A 16,761-nucleotide genomic window follows, 5' to 3' on the forward strand; every position below is an offset into this window, starting at 1 on the left:
TCACGGCCGGTTGTGATACAGCCTGAAATCGAACCAGGGTCTGTAGTGACGCCTCTAGCACTGAGATGCAGTGCCTTAGACCGCTGCAGTGCCTTAGACCCCTGCAGTGCCTTAGACCGCTGCAGTGCCTTAGACCGCTGCAGTGCCTTAGACCGTTGCAGTGCCTTAGACCGCTGCAGTGCCTTAGACCGCTGCAGTGCCTTAGACCGCTGCAGTGCCTTAGACCGCTGCAGTGCCTTAGACCGCTGCAGTGCCTTAGACCGCTGCAGTGCCTTAGACCGCTGCAGTGCCTTAGACCGCTGCGCCACTCGTTAGCTGATGAAGACAATGGCACTGCACTAGCTAAAGCATGCGAGCTAGATAATGATATGTTGTAAAACCTTTTTATAATACATTAGTATTTCATTACTTGTTAACATTTAAGCATTGCATTTCAATAAGCATTTAACAAATTATATAGCATTTCTAAAGGCTTTTTCATCAAAGTTATTATAGTGTAGCCAAAGATTAAGGCAAAATACAATATACTTCAAATGGATTTATTGAATCTGATTAGTTTCTCCCTTTCAACATGGAATCATACAATGACAACTAACTTCTTTCCTGGTTTCATAGATTTTCCTGTTCTTCTCAATTTCTCTTACACAATTTCTAAGGAATCAACTTCTGGAAATCATACCCAAGGTGTTCAACTGCATGTTGAAAAAGAGATTTAGTTTATAGAACACACCACTGTGGCCTACAGGTGGTGACATAGTTGTCTAGAAAGAAAAAGTGAAAGCACACCAGAAAGTGTTACAATCACAAGGTGGACATTCTCAAAACATTGCATACAGTAGTATTTCAATATAGAAACCAAAGTTTCTTATGCTCAGCATAGAGTTGCTCTACAACTGACCATCTCAAAACAAAAGCTCAATTAGAGGCAATTTCCTCTCACAACATTTCAAACAGTTATATACTGCTAACTGAACAGTTTTTTTCCCCAGACAGAAAACAAGTGTGTTCATCACAAAGGTAAGAGTAGGGAAATGATCTTCAGACTTCATGAGAGTAAGTTACTTTAAAGGGATGGTTCGGGATTTTGGAAATAAGGCCATTTATCTACTTCCCCAGAGCCAGATGAACTTGTGGATACCATTTTGAAATATCTGTGTCCAGTATGAAGGAACGCTAACTAGCGTCAGCACAATGACTGGAAGTCTATGGGTATCTGATAGCATGTTAGTAGATACCCATAGACTTCCAGCCATTGTGGGACCCAAGGAATTAAACAAAATTACCCTTACCATAGTTCAATAGCAACTTTTTAAATCAGTGGTGTAAAGTACTTAAGTAAAAATACTTTAAAGTACTGAAGTAGTTTTTTGGGGTCTGTACTTTACTATTTATATTTTCCAACTTTTACTTCACTACATTCTTAAAGAAAATATTGTACTTTTTACCCAATACATTTTCCCTGACACCCAAAATAACTCGTTTCATGTTGAATGCTTAGCAGAACAGGACAATGGTCCAATTCAAGCACTTATCAAGAGGTCATCCTACTTCTTCTGATCTGGCGGACTCACTAAACACATGCTTATTTTGTAAACAATGTCAGAGTGTTGGAGTGTGCCCCTGGCTATCCGTAAATTAAAACAAGAAAAATGGTGTCGCCTGGTTTGTTTAATATATTCAATTTGAAAGGATTAATTATTTCACGTTTGATATTTAAGTATATTTAAGAAATTACATTTACTTTTGATACCGAAGTATATTTAAAAACCAAGTATTTTTACTCAAGTAGTATTTTACTGGGTGACTTTCACTTGAGTCATTTTCTATTAAGGTATTTTTACTCAAGTATGACAATGGTACATTTTCCACAACTGTTTTTAATGCACTTTTACATTTCTAACTTAGTAATGGTGAACTACCAACAATCTGTTTCATGGAACTGCAGTCACGCATGTACTGTATACTGGAACCATAAATTCATGAAACTTTCACTGAAAAAAACCAACCTGTTGTAACCAATATCAGCAACACAGGAAAAAAAAATCACACAGAAACAGGTGTTAATTCAAATTGTACCAGATTGTCAGGCTATAAATAGAGAAGTCACATGTTGTGTTTATCTATCCCACAGAGCACACATGCATGCCCCTTGGTCCACCAGAAGGAACTAGCTAATATATCAGACTGGGAAAAAAAACCATTAAATATATTAGACATATCCACACACACACACACAAGGATGCAAAGGGCACATGATGTTACTAAACACGTGCCTTCCAAAGCTCATCAGTAATAGAAAAAGTGTTGCACTACTATAAGTAAGGCTACTTTCACTGTGAAGGTACAGTAACAGCTGAGCAAACAAACATCTTCCTCTGCAGTGCAAACTATCAAGCAGTCTGTCTTAATAATGCCTGTTCCATTACTTTGAACTTTGTACTCAGGACAAAGTACAGTTATTCAGTCACAGTCATGGGGGCAGCAGTTAGCCTAGCGGTTAAGAGTGTAGGACCTGTAACCAAAACGTCGCTGGTTCAAATCCCAGGGCAGACTAGGTGAAAAACATCTGTTCATGTGACCTTGAGCAAGTCATTTAACCCTCATTGTTCCTGTAAGTCACTCTGGATAATGTAAATATCCATTCCATTGGAAAGCAGATAGTTATGTGGCACAAGAACACACATGCTTATTTTTTATAGAATTTTTGGATCAGGGCATAAAACATGGACGAGTGGAGGGGAACTGCAATGCTTGTAAAACAAAAACCAGCAAGAGCATTTGCCCCATAGAGGATTTTGCAGTTGCCATAAGACACCTTGGACAGGAAGACACTGGTAATCTTCAGAAAGCTGTTAGAAGTGACCTGGCAGTTTAAAACACAGACAAGGTGGGACAGACAAAGTGAGAAACCTCAGTTCTGCAGACAAAAACATCACTAATCCCATAACGTGAAAAAGAGACCACTAGAGCCCTTAAATCCACTCATCTGTGGAAGTCAATGTGCCAGGGCATTCAGCTACAAAGCATGTTCCTTGAGTTCCCGGTATCACAGCGTGTTTATTTATAGATGTTCTTATTTCTTGGTTGTATAAACAAACTATGCATGCATGCAAGTAGCTAAGCCTTTACAGCGAGCTATTTCAGTGCGGATATGACCAAATAAGGAACACAAACAAGGTGGTTGGAAGAAACTAGTAGACATGTTGATGGAGTGTGAAACAATGTTTTGGCAACATCTCTATAGGGGTAATATTTTTGGTGCAGTCTCGCTAGTTGGTGTATCAGCTAGTTAACAAAAGGAGGCATGATGGACACCTCTCCCCTCGGGATGTTGGCTGTCTAGCACTATTGTTTCAAGGCAGAAAGCTCCAATGGCAATTCTCCTGGCAGAAAAAGAGAAGTCTTTCCTCCAAAGGGTTCAAAGGCTCTTGTTGGTACAGTTTAAGCTTCTCATGACAATTATGTTATCAATATGACTTTGACCATTATAACCACTCAAATAACAACAGTATAGCACGAGTACGGCATATCTTCAACGTATGTATATTCCAGCTTCATTTGATATCCCATCCCCACTTGTGTCCAAAAGCTTGTGTTTTGAAGGTTGTTGTATGCAAGCAGGTGCAGGTTACCCTCCTCAACCCTGCTAAAAAAAAAAAAAATCCCTTAGGCGTAGATCTGCCCAGGGCGCGTGTTGTCCCCAAGTCGGTCCTGGCTGGGCTGGTGCTTGGTGTCGTTGGACTTCACGGCGCTGGTATAATCATAGATCCCTACCTCCAGGTTCTTAGCCTTCAGGGCTGCAGTATGCAGTTTCTCCAGAAAGTCAGGCATACCTATGAGTGAGGAGGGCAAAAGCTGATGACCAGGATAACATACAACCACAGGGCAAATCACACTCATGGCAGTGGAGACTGCAGACCTCAATTAAAAGTAAATCAGACCAAGAAGCAAAGCAGTGAGCTACAATACCAGCAGATCAAGTTGTGGATCATGCTGAAGAATCAGCCAATAACTGTAGCCCAGCTACCGCAGGCAACAACCCCAAAAAAATATCCCTCTCCATTGAGTTAGGTCAATATAATACTTTTGCATAGTCAGTGGCTGCATTTGATGGAAAGATCACTGTGAATTGATGGTTCCTTTTGTGCCCTACTGCCCTTCAGTGAAGCACTTCTGCTGTGTCGCTTCAAAGAAATATCTGACTATGTAAGGACAGTACGCACATTTACTATGAACAGATGGCTGTCCTTTTGAATAAGGAAGGCTGTTCCTGTAAAATCCCATATCTTTTGTTTGATATTCTAACAATTACTACATCCAGTTTACACTTGGGGATAATCATTAAGCTCAGTGAAGAGAAGCCAGGAGTATGAGGGCTCACCACTGGACACCATCCAGCTCACACAGTAGCGGGGAAAGGCGGTCTGAGGGTCGTCGCTGTAGGTCAGAAGGTAGTTAAAGCCATTCTGTGGGTCAGGACGACATGACAAGGTCAGATACTGTAATCTAACATGCACACAACAAGCATAGAACAAAAAGCATACGTCACTATAGGGTAAGATTATCTGTTGTCTTGTGATAGCCTCTGTATTCACCTCATCAAAGGACTTGTGAGGGCGAATGACCATCTTGGACTGGTATGAGTGGACTCTGACATAGTCCTGAGTTTCTGGGACTCCAGGATGCTGAACTGCTCTAAATGACACAAAGAAAAGGGAGAAAAAGGGAGAGGGAGAGTAAAAAAAATAAAAAATAAAAAAATAAGATTCCAAGCATCTGAGTGGGGAAAAAAAGTGATACAAAATTACCTCAGATTTGTATTTAAATATAACTATTTTACATGAAGTCAACCCTTACCTGGAGATCAGGACCATCAGATTATTCTCCACATTAACATTGTAGCGACGCACATAAACATAGTCCCTCGAGTACATGGGATACTGTGGGAAGATAATCCAACAAATCAAAAATACAATATAAAATGTAGGATACAACTACATGTTGCCATCTGTGACCTACGACACAGCCCTTAAATCAGGGAAACATTGCTTCTGCTTCATAAAATACTGCAGCAGTTCCCAAGCTACGAGTCATGACCCCATGTGGGGTCGCCTGATATGTAAATGCATTCATGGGAGAATTTCCAAAAGCCTGAGAAAAAATCCTGTCAAAAGTTTGGACATACCTACTCATTCAAGGGTATTTCTTTATTTGTACTATTTTCTACATTGTAGAATAATAGTGAAGATATCATAACTATGAAATAACACATGGAATCATGTAGTAACCAAAAAAGTAGTTTTGATTCAAAAATATATTGATTGGTCTATTTGAGATTCTTCAAAGTAGCCACCCTTTGCCTTGATGACAGCTTAGCAGTCTTGGCATTCTCTCAACCAGCTTCATGAGGTAGTCACCTGGAATGCGTTTCAATTAACAGGTGTGCCTTGTTAATAGTACATTTTTGGAATTTCTTTCCTTTTTAATGCATTTGAGCCAAGCAGTTGTGTTGTGACAAAGTAGGGGTGGTGTACAGAAGATGGTCTAACCAAATAGGGCAAGTCCATATTATAGCAAGAACAGCTCAAATAAGCAAAGAAAAATGACATTCCATCATTACTTTAAGACATGGTCAGTCATTCCAGAAAATTTCAAGAACTTTGAAAGTTTTCAAGTGCAGTCGCAAAAACCAAGCGCTATGGTGAAACTGGCTCTCATGAGGACCGCCACAGGAAAGGAAGACCCAGAATAACATCTGCAGAGTGAAGGAAAAGCAGCCAACAAGTGCTCAGCATATGTGGGAACTGAGCATTAATGCCATGTTCAAAACAACTGGGAACAGTCATCTAACTCGGAAATCCAACTCGCAAACTTGGGCCTCTTTCTAGAGCTCTGACCTAAAGATCACTGACGTCATGATTTGACCTCGTATTTTTCAAAGCTCCCAGTTGTCTTGAAAGCACCATAAAACTCCTGGTAGCCTATCCTTCACCAGCTCATATCTGTGTTAAACTGGATTCAGTGCTCTCTTTTGCATTAAAATCAAATATCAATCCAGGTTGGATGTGACAGCAGAAATGACGTGAGCACTGTCAACCACCTCCCTGACTTTGAGAAGCTCAGGTGCGACATGCATCAAGCCACACCAATCTCATTAGTGGTGGTGAAATAATGTCAGACTATGTCTCCTAATTTGCTATTGACTGTAATAGCCCCACATAAAAAAATATATGATGGTAAGTTGACAGTACAAATCAGAAATACTGTTAGAATGTTTTCAATTGACTGCCATAGCCCCAAATAAAAAGTAAACATTGGCTATTAATTACATTTATTTTACTTTGGTGGAGAACACAAGACTTTCTAGATATCAAAATGGGGTCGTGGGACAATATAGTTCAGGAACTCCTGCAATACTGTCTGCTTGCAAGTATCTGTAATAATCAAATTGAGAGCATCATGAGCAAGGCAAGAACATGAAGCACTCACAACAGTCAACAAATGTTACTTTGTAACATCAGAGAGAAACCACTGAGGCATATCATAAGTGCATGACTTTGATGATAAGCATGAGTTCTGCATTTCTAGTGTGCGAGTTGGCAGGGTAAACTTACAGGGAAACGTGTGGCCCAGTGCACAACCTCTGAGCCTGTGTTGACGTCCCGGTCCACCACCTCCAGCTTGAGAACCAGAGCATCCCACGTCTTCCTGTACTCCGTGTCCAACTGGGGCAAAGGGCAGAGCATGAGACAAGAGAGGAGCAGAGGCGTAATATAGCACGTACATACAACACCTAGAGCTACATACTTGCACAAAAACCTTACACTCCACCAAGTGCAGTTGGGTAAATAGACAACAACAAGAGCTAAATAGGGACATAGACACTCAAACGCAAGAGGAGCGTATGAACATACAGGGAATCTGGTGCTGAATCCACACACAAGTCACTTGTACAGGTGACACCACACATTCTTCTACAGGTTCATTAAAAGCACTAAGTTTCCTCTCGCACATAAATGTGGGGTTTTTTTGCAATAAATTAATTAAGCAATTTAGACAGTTAACATAAAGAAAACTAGCTTAGTACCTGGACATTGAAGAACTGTCGGGGGGTGACGTCGTTATAAGAACCCAAAACTGAAAAGATGAGAGGGAAAGGGGTCTTAATGATGACACCAGGGATGTCCGACAAAAGAAAAATCTTCGACCATGGTCTACCATTGTTCTTTCGAACAATCGGTTGGTCAAAATTTTTAAAACGTGTATTTTCCCATATATAGACACATCCTATGTGTTTTAATCAAATCAACTACACTGCAGTCGGAAAGTATTCAGACCACTTGACTTTTTCCACATTTTGTTACTTTACAGGCTTATTCTAAAATTAAAGTTGTTTTTTCCACCCTCATCAATCTACAAACAATACCCAATAATGACAAAGCAAAAACAGGCTTTGAAATTTTTGCAAATGTAGAAAAAAATACAAAATTGAAAATATCACATTTACATTAGTATTCAGACCCTTTACTCAGTACTTTGTTGAAGCACCTTTGGCAGCGACTACAGCCTTGAGTCTTCTTGGGTATGACGCTACAAGCTTGGCACTCCTGTATTTGAGGAGTTTTTAGGGTCGTTGTCCTGTTGGAATGTGAACCTTTGCCCCAGTCTGAGGTCCTGAGCACTCAAGAGCAGGTTTTCATCAAGGATCTCTCTGTACTTTGCTCCGTTCATCTTTGTCTTGATCCTGACTAGTGTCCCAGTCCCTGCCGCTGAAAAACATCCCCACAGCATGATGCTGCCACCACCATGCTTCACCGTAGGGATGGTGCCAGGTTTCCTCCAGACGTGATGCTTGGCATTCAGGCCAAAGAGATGAATCTTGGTTTCATCAGACCAGAGAATATTGTTTCTCATGGAGTCCTTTAGGTGCCTTTTGGCAAACGCCAAGCGGCTGTCATGTGCCTTTTACTGAGCTTGATTGGTGGAGTGCTGCAGAGATGGGAGAATATTCCAGAAGGACAACCATCTCCACAGAGGAACTCTGGAGCTCTGTCAGAGTGACAATCAGGTTCTTGGTCACCTCCCTGACAAAGGCCCTTCTCCTCCGATTGCAGTTTAGCCGGGCGGCCAGCTCTAGGAAGAGTCTTGGTGGTTACAAACTTCTTCCATTTTAGAAAGATGGAGCCCACTGTTCTTGGGGACCTTCAATGCTGCAGAAATGTTTTGGTACCCTTCCCCAGATCTGTGCCTCGACACAATCCTGTCTCGGACCTCTACGAACAATTCCTTTGACTTCATGGCTTGTTTTTTTTCGCCTCTGGCACGTACTTTTAACTGTAGGACCTTATATAAACAGGTGTTTGTCTTTCCAAATCATGTCCAATCAATTAAGTTATTTTACTGAAATCCCTAATTTGTTTAGTTAAAACATTCCCTATTCCCTCAACCCTTGCTCTCTTTCCATGACACATGTATGCATTGCATGCACGAGACCAATAGGGCCTGACCTACAGCATATCATAATCACATCAATGAATTGGTTATTGCAAATTCTGAACACTAGGTTAAAGAAGACTGGAGGTATTGCTCACCTGAGGTAGAATACCTCATAAGCTGTAGACCACACTATCTATATTATTCGTAGCCATCTATTCACCACCACAACCCGATGCTGGCACTAAGACCACACTCAACGAGCTGTATAAGGCCATAAGCAAACAAGAAAATGCTCCTCCAGAAGCGGCACTATTAGTGGTTGGGAACTTTAATGCAGGCAAACTTAAATTATTTTTACCTAATTTCAACCAGCATGCCACATATGAAAAAAAACAAAATAAATAACTCTAGACCACCTTTCCTCCACACACAGACAAAGCTCTCCCTCGCCCACCATTTGGCAAATCTGACCATAATTCTATCCTCCTGATTCCGGCTTACAAGCAAAAACTAAAGCAGGAAGTACCAGTGACTCGCTCAATACGGAAGTGGTCAGATGCTACGGGACTGTTTTGCTAGCACAGCCTGGAATATGTTCCGGGATTCATCCAATGGCATTGAGGAGTACACCACCTCAGTCACCGACTTCATCAATAAGAGCGTCGACGATGACGTCCCCACAGTGACTGTACGTACAGTTCCCAACCAGAAGCCACAGGCAACATCCTCAACGAGCTATAGGCTAGAGCTGAAGCTTTCAAGGAGCGGGACACTAATCCTGATGCTTATAAGAAATCCCGCCATACCCTCTTACGAACCATCAAATAGGCAAAGCGTCAATACAGGATTAAGATTGAATCCTACTACACCGGCTCTGACGCTCGTCGGATGTGGCAGGGCTTGAAAACTATTACGGACTAAAAAGGGAATCCCAGCCACGAGCTGCTCAGCGACACGAGCCTACCAGATGAGCTAAATGCCTTTTATGCTCGCTTCGAGATAAACAACACTGATGCATGCATGAGAGCACCAGCTGTTCATGACAACTGTGTGATCACGCTCTCTGTAGCTGATCTGAGCAAGACCTTTAAACAGGTCAACATTCACAAAGCCGCTGGGGCAGACGGATTACCAGGACATGTACTCAGAGCATGCGTGGACCAACTGGCAAGTGTCTTCACTGACATGTTCAACCTCTATGACCAAATTTGTAATATTTACATAAACAGACCACCATAGTTCCTGTGACCAAGAAAGCAAAGGTAACCTGCTTAAAGGATTACTGCCCATAGCACTCAAGTCAGTAGCTATGAAGTGCTTTGAAAGGCTGGTCATGCCTCACAACACCATCATGCCAGAAACCCTAGACCCACTCCAATTCGCATACTGCCATAACAGATCCACAGATGACTCCATCTCAATCGCACTCCACACTGCCCTTTCTCACCTGGACAAAAGGAACACCTATGTGAGAATGCTGTTCATCGACTACAGCTCAGCTTTCAACACCATAGCACCAATAAAGCTCATTGCTAAAAGAAGGACCCTGGAACTAAACACCTCCCTCTACAACTGGATACTGGACTTCCTGACTCTCCCCCCCCCCCCCCCCCCCCAGGAGACTGAAAAGATTTGTCATGGGTCCTCAGATCCTCAAAAAGTTACATTGCCGCACCATCGAGAGGATCCTGACCGGTTGCATCACCGCCTGGTATGGCAACTGCTCAGCATCTGATCGTAAGGCGCTACAGAGGGTAGTGTGTACGGCCCAGTACATCACTGGCGCCAAGCTTCCTGACATCCAGGACCTATATACTAGGCGGTGTCAGAGGAAGGCCCCAAAAAATGTCAAAGACTCCAGGTCACCCAAGTCCTAGACTGTTCTCTCTACTACCGCAAGGCAAGCGGTACCGGAATGCCAAGTTTAGGACCAAAAGGCTCCTTAACAGCTTCTACCGCCAAGCCATAAGACTGCTGAACAATTAACCCACCCGGACTATTTACATTGAACCCCCTCCCTCTTTGTTTTTAACACTGCTTCTACTCGCTGTTTATTATCTATGCATAGTCAGTTTACCCCTACCTACATGTACAAATAACCTTGACTAACCTGTACGCCCACACATTGACTCGGTACTGGTACCCCCTGTATATAGCCTCGTTATTGTTACAGTGGGGAGAACAAGTATTTGATACACTGCCGATTTTGCAGGTTTTCCTACTTACAAAGCATGTAGAGGTCTGTAATTTTTTATCATAGGTACACTTCAACTGTGAGACAAAAACAAAAATCCAGAAAATCACATTGTATGATTTTTAAGTAATTAATTTGCATTTTATTGCATGACATAAGTATTTGATCACCTACCAACCAGTAAGAATTACGGCTCTCACAGACCTGTTAGTTTTTCTTTAAGAAGCCCTCCTGTTCTCCACTCATTACCTGTATTAACTGCACCTGTTTGAACTCGTTACCTGTATAAAAGACACCTGTCCACACACTCAATCAAACAGACTCCAGCCTCTCCACAATGGCCAAGACCAGAGAGCTGTGTAAGGACATCAGGGACATTGTAGACCTGCACAAGGCTGGGATGGGCTACAGGACAATAGGCAAGCAGCTTGGTGAGAAGGTAACAACTGTTGGCGCAATTATTAGAAAATGGAAGAAGTTCAAGATGATGGTCAATCACCCTCGGTCTGGGGCTCCATGCAAGATCTCACCTCGTGGGGAATCAATGATCATGGAGGAAGGTGCGGGATCAGCCCAGAACTACACGGCAGGACCTGGTCAATGACCTGAAGAGAGCTGGGACCAGTCTCAAAGAAAACCATTAGTAACACACTACGCCGTCATGGATTAAAATCCTGCAGCGCACGCAAGGTCCCCCTGCTCAAGCCAGCGCATGTCCAGGCCCGTCTGAAGTTTGCCAATGACCATCTGGATGATCCAGAGGAGGAATGGGAGAAGGTCATGTGGTCTGATGAGACAAAAATAGCTTTTTGGTCTAAACTCCACTCACCGTGTTTGGAGGAAGAAGAAGGATGAGTACAACCCTAGGAACACCATCCCAACCGTGAAGCATGGAGGTGGAAACATTATGTGGGGATGCTTTTCTGCAAAGGGGACAGGACGACTGCACCGTATTGAGGGGAGGATGGATGGGGCCATGTATCGCGAGATCTTGGCCATCAACCTTCTTCCCTCAGTAAGAGCATTGAAGATGGGTCGTGGCTGGGTCTTCGAGCATGACAACGACCCGAAACACACAGCCAGGGCAACTAAGGAGTGGCTCCGTAAGAAGCATCTCAAGGTCTTCGAGTGGCCTAGCCAGTCTCCAGACCTGAACCCAATAGCCTACAGTAGCCTACCAAGAAAGTCATTGGTCACTATCTTCCTCCTGTGCACTGAAACCACTGAAGTCATCTCCTTCGGTGTCGGAGTTGAATAGCCTCAGAATTGCTTCATCCGATGTTGGATCGTTTTCATTGTCGCTCTCGTCACTTTCATCCGGAGGCAAATTCCCCGCTGAGCTCATGCTGCCCTCTTCAACACGCAGCAGTCCAGCCTTTTGAAACCCGTTGATGATAGTGGATTTTTTGACAACGCTCCACGCTGTCAGGACCCACTGGCAGACTGCTCCACGCTGTCAGGACCCACTGGCAGACTTGACCATAAATTGCTCTTCGCATGCGGCCCGTTTTAGTGAAGGATTTCTCCCCACTTGTCATCCAAGCCTCCCACTGAACACGGAGCGCCACCTTTCTTATTGACTTTCACAACAATTCCTCTCGGGAATTTATCTTTTGGCATCGTCATGCGTTTGAAAATCAACATCGGTGGAAGCTTTTCTCCCGATGCCGTGCAGCTCAGAACACAGGTGAAGTGCGTTTTTTCATGCCCAGTTATTTTCAGCGTGATGGATGATTCGCCTTTCCTGTTGACAGTCCGAGTGAGAGGCAGGTCAAACGTCAGAGGAACCTCATCCATATTTATGATGTTGTGCGGGCCGATGGAATGCTCCGCTATCTTTGCATCAGTGAATTTGCGGAAGTTTTAAACTTTTTCCTCGTAGTCGGGAGGGAGCTGCTGACACAGACTCGTCCGTACCCTGATGGACAGGCCTGATGGACAGGCCATCTGTCTCATAAATCTTAGACACCACGATGGTCCACCTCTAAAATCCTCAAACTTCATTGCGGTGGCGATTGTTTTGGCTTTCAGTCGGATCTGCACAGTTGAAACACCTCGGCCGTCTGCTCTCTGCGTGTTGACCCAGTCTTCAAGCTCATTTTCTAGTTCGGGCCATCTGCTTTTCTTCCCTCTGAAAGCTTTTGTTGTCTTTTTGCACTGAGTCCGTTCCTCACGCTGCTGTTTCCAACGTCTTATCATCGACTCATTAAGGCCAAGCTCCCGTGCAGCAGCTCTATTTCCTTTTCCAACAGCCAGATCGATCGCCTTCAACTTGAAAGCTGCATCATATGCATTTATCCGTGTCTTTGCCATGATGAGGGTGACAAAATGACTACCGTAATCAGAATGATAGGAAGTTTGAGCGCGCTCGATTTACGTCACACTATGTGACGGTGCTCAGTTTTTTGGAGCATTAATCTTGTGAAAGCGGGAAAAATCCATAAATTAGCCGCGTCATTGTATAAGCCGCGAGGTTCAAAGCGTGGGAAAAAGTAGCGGCTTATAGTCCGGAATTACGGTAGTCACAAAGGAAAGGTTTACTGCATGTTCTGGGTGTCAAAGATTTGTGACAATGCAGGCTTACCTCTGTATTCACACAAGTGGCTTCCCTCAATTGGCCGCCTCCACACTTTGAAATTCTTCTTCTCCATGACAAGTTCCCAGCCTGTCTCCACCTGCCCTTCAGCCTTCTCTGAGGATGCACTCAGATTCTTCACCGACTCCAAAGCTTGGAGCTCTAGTCCACACCTTTGGAAGTGAGCAGAGTTAGAGTTCTTACCATAACAAGCGACATGTACTGGTGTTGCTGTATATACAGGTTCTAAACACTCAACATGCAAAGCATACTGCCTGCTTTCACATTAAAGGACAAGGTTGAAGTAAAGGTAGTCCTAACATTCCACACCTGCATTATGTAAACAATTGGGCAAATAATAACAGTGTACAATTATATGCACAAAAATATGTTTCTCATTTAGAGTTGGAAGTAACAGCATGTCGCTACCTGTGTAGTTCTTCATCTCGGACCTTCTCGTCCTCCCACAGGAAGACACCGGCCAGTGCAGCCACAAGCTTCCCCGTGGAAGCGTGCATGCTCTGGAGTCGACGCCATATGCTTCCTACCAGGGTCCACCTAGTTCGCTCTGAGTACAGGTTTGCGTAAAGCCCTCCAATCTGATAGACGCGTCGAAGCCTCTGGCCTGTCACAAAGCTACAATGGTTGGCAAAAAATGATAGCAAGTCTTGTTTCTTATTGTCAGACGCCACATTTTTACTGGTGCCCACCCCAGATCTCTGGAGCCATGATAACAACAGGCCCATGCGTCTTCTCATCCATGTCGTGGTTTCGAATTTGCCATTGCTCTTGCCAATTCCCTGTCTCACTGTATTACTGCTTTGAAACCTAACAGCACATACACTGATTTCACATAATTTTATAAGTTGCCGTGGTGTAGACTGAAACATTCTGCTGATTGTACAAGAGTAAGTTCGACCACTAGAAGTGACAGCTAATTAAAGCAAGTGCACGCCTATTAGTTAACTTTCCTATCACGCGCGATATCTGTGGTGTATTTGTAACATTTGTTACCAACAATGTCATTTGTAACGCTGTCAGTATTGATGGGAAATTAACTGACTACGAATCATTTATATAACATAAGCAAACACTGCCAAAGATGCAGATTACTCTAACGTTAGGTCGTTATGTTGTTAGCTTAAAGGCCTAAGAGATGACAAAGTATAAAACCAAGTCTGAAACTGTATTTGACATTAGCTTGTTAGCTAAGCTACGCAATTCAAGAGCACGAGACAAGCACCAGCTAACGTACCACCATTGAACCGATGGTATTTGAGTGACAGCAGGCACAATGTACAGTTTATGAATAGTCGTATAAACTACTATTGTTTTTAATAGTCGTCCATTCGGTTATATTATTAGCTAGCTCACCAATTTAATCGTACTTTCAACTCCGTGCAATAACCAGCATCACGTTTTTCTTACACATCGAAGTCAGTCGACATATTTGTCCCTAGTTACCACAGCCACAAAGTCATAATCATGGCTAAAACCCGCCTATTACTACAATTTATCTTCTTCAAATCTGATTTAAAACCTAACCGTACCCTAACCTTAACCACACTGCTAACCTTATGTTTAATTTTAAAATAAGACCAAAAAGCTCATTTTTGTTCCATACATTTTTAAGATATAGACCTTTTACTTTGTGGATGTGGTAACTAGTGACAAGGGATCAAGAGCTTGTTCACGCCAATGGGGTTCAATCCCGTATAGCACTAACCAATAGAGTTCACCCCCCCCGAGAGTACCCGCCTTATCTGGACAACACTATTCTTATTGGTTACTTATCATTGGGGTGCTATTTCATTTGTAGTAGTTGGTGTCAATCTTTTGATTAGCCACTAGCTGTTAAGTTGGGATCCTGATTTCATTCTGCGGTGAATACAAAAAAAGGTGAAAAGGAGTATATATGCTATCCGTGATCCTTGGGACGTCCCTACCCTAAACTACACAAAATAATGGCTGTGTTTGAATACCCATCCTAAAATACTAGTTAATTTTAGTATACTGTAAACGAACTGTATCATTTCAGTTGAGCATACTAGAGCGCCTGTCTACCAGAAGTTGATGCTTTTGCTAGCTTGTTAGCATAACAAATGACTGGCTAAACATTGTACGATTACGGGTGTGCTCTGGGTGTAGTAGGATGTCCCTTCGGGTATCTGTACCTATGTATGACATGCGAGGTTAGTAAACATGCTGGAGCTAGAACCTCGTTGTCGTGTGTCCTTATTTTAGATAATACTACACTGGGCATTGGTAAATCCAGGACTTTGTCAGATTGCAAATTCAGAGCGTTTTGCTCTGTGGGCGTTGAGAGCACACTGGATGTTCTGGCCGAGGAGTAAGGTTAATCAGAGCGTTCAACGGCAGTTAAGAACCCAAGCTAACTGGCTAACGTTGGCTAGTTAATTCCAGACACAAATTAAAGAACACCTCACTCTGACCATTTTACTCACCATAGCAGAGCTGGTTAGGCTGTTTTCATGTTATCCAGAGCATTGCTGACTTTAACTGTGCTGCTGGCAACATAATTTTTTTTTTTTTCAGAGGTTTACTGACACCGGCCATATTCAACCATACGTGAGAGTGCTCTGAAATCGGAGTAGATAGCCAGAATTAACAATGTCCATTGAAAGGCACAACGACTATACCACTTAGCTGTGAATAATCAAGTCAATAAATGTTGGTTAGTTAGCAGAGAGTTAATATACTGCCTGACAAGTTCGATGCATTAGTATCTAACGTTAGGTTAGCTAACATACCGGTACATATTGCTGTAATGCTATTCAGTTCGTAAGGTTAGCGTAGCTAACAAATTGTCAACTAACGTAACTTATTTTTAAAGTCATTACTTTATTACATTGCTCAACATTTTTTTAACATTTGTCATTAGTTAGTTCAATGAATTTGTATTCGCTCTCATCAGACTTCGCGGCTGCATATTATCCGCCATTTTCTTTAAATCTGAAACCGTTGTGAAGCCACGCCCATTATCGGAAGAATTGCATTATGGGCCCTAAAAGTACGGAAATATTGTCATCTGCGTGTATACTTCGTATTTTGGCGAATTTAGTACGACATATGAGAACTTTTGGCATACTAACTATATCCATACTATGACCAATAAGCATACTATATACTCAATTTACGTCACAAATAGTACGGTTAGTGTGGTTAGTATGAGTATTCGAACACAGCTAATGTTTCAAGTGAGAACTAGGCAGGTCTAATGCTGAAAAAGAAAGGAAATAATTGCCTACATCACCCATATTTTCTTTTTGCAAAAAAGTAGTATGTAGTTCCAGTAGTTAACTATAGCAAAAAAGTAATTAACTCATGAAAACACTACCAAGATTTGAATTTAGTTCAACTATCACCAAGCTATGGCAAAATTTAGTTAAATTACAAGTTGAACTACATAGTTCACTACTCGTACCCCCCAACACTGTTAATGTTAACTTCTTCCAGTGTGAAGTAATTGGTAGCTTGGTAAACTATATTTTCATAGTAGCTTCCCCAACACTGAACCTAACCTTAACCCTTAGCG

The 16,761-nt window shown here is 42.5% G+C and overlaps 1 protein-coding gene across 3 annotated transcripts; it reads right to left on the minus strand.

The window, feature by feature from the left end:
- Positions 1-525: 525 nt before the first annotated feature.
- LOC129818557 (stAR-related lipid transfer protein 7, mitochondrial-like) lies at positions 526-14,867 on the minus strand. 3 transcript variants are annotated; one of them, XM_055874584.1, is made up of 9 exons: positions 14,580-14,863; positions 13,635-13,830; positions 13,215-13,378; positions 7,088-7,137; positions 6,615-6,725; positions 4,858-4,940; positions 4,596-4,695; positions 4,382-4,466; positions 526-3,833 (listed from the first exon to the last, which is right to left on the minus strand). In XM_055874584.1, exons 2-9 carry the CDS (start codon positions 13,721-13,723, stop codon positions 3,667-3,669), a joined length of 849 nt encoding a protein of 282 aa, XP_055730559.1. In that variant the 5' UTR covers positions 13,724-13,830; positions 14,580-14,863; the 3' UTR covers positions 526-3,666. The 3 variants fall into 3 exon arrangements, with proteins under 3 accessions (XP_055730559.1, XP_055730558.1, XP_055730557.1); XM_055874583.1 differs by having other exon boundaries at positions 13,635-13,841; XM_055874582.1 differs by having other exon boundaries at positions 13,635-14,867.
- Positions 14,868-16,761: the final 1,894 nt, after the last annotated feature.

This window comes from Salvelinus fontinalis, chromosome 21 (genome assembly GCF_029448725.1).
Source record: "Salvelinus fontinalis isolate EN_2023a chromosome 21, ASM2944872v1, whole genome shotgun sequence".
NCBI lineage: Eukaryota > Metazoa > Chordata > Actinopteri > Salmoniformes > Salmonidae > Salvelinus > Salvelinus fontinalis.

Excerpts from the sequence above, each read along its gene's own strand:
- LOC129818557 (XM_055874582.1), bottom strand. The coding sequence starts at position 14,095 with ATGTTTCAGTCTACACCACGGCAACTTATAAAATTATGTGAAATCAGT. Across the intron at positions 6,726-7,087 it reads GACAGTTCTTCAATGTCCAG|TTGGACACGGAGTACAGGAA; the intron begins GTACTAAGCTAG and ends CCTTTGCCCCAG. Across the intron at positions 4,941-6,614 it reads ACTGGGCCACACGTTTCCCT|TATCCCATGTACTCGAGGGA; the intron begins GTAAGTTTACCC and ends ATCTTCCCACAG.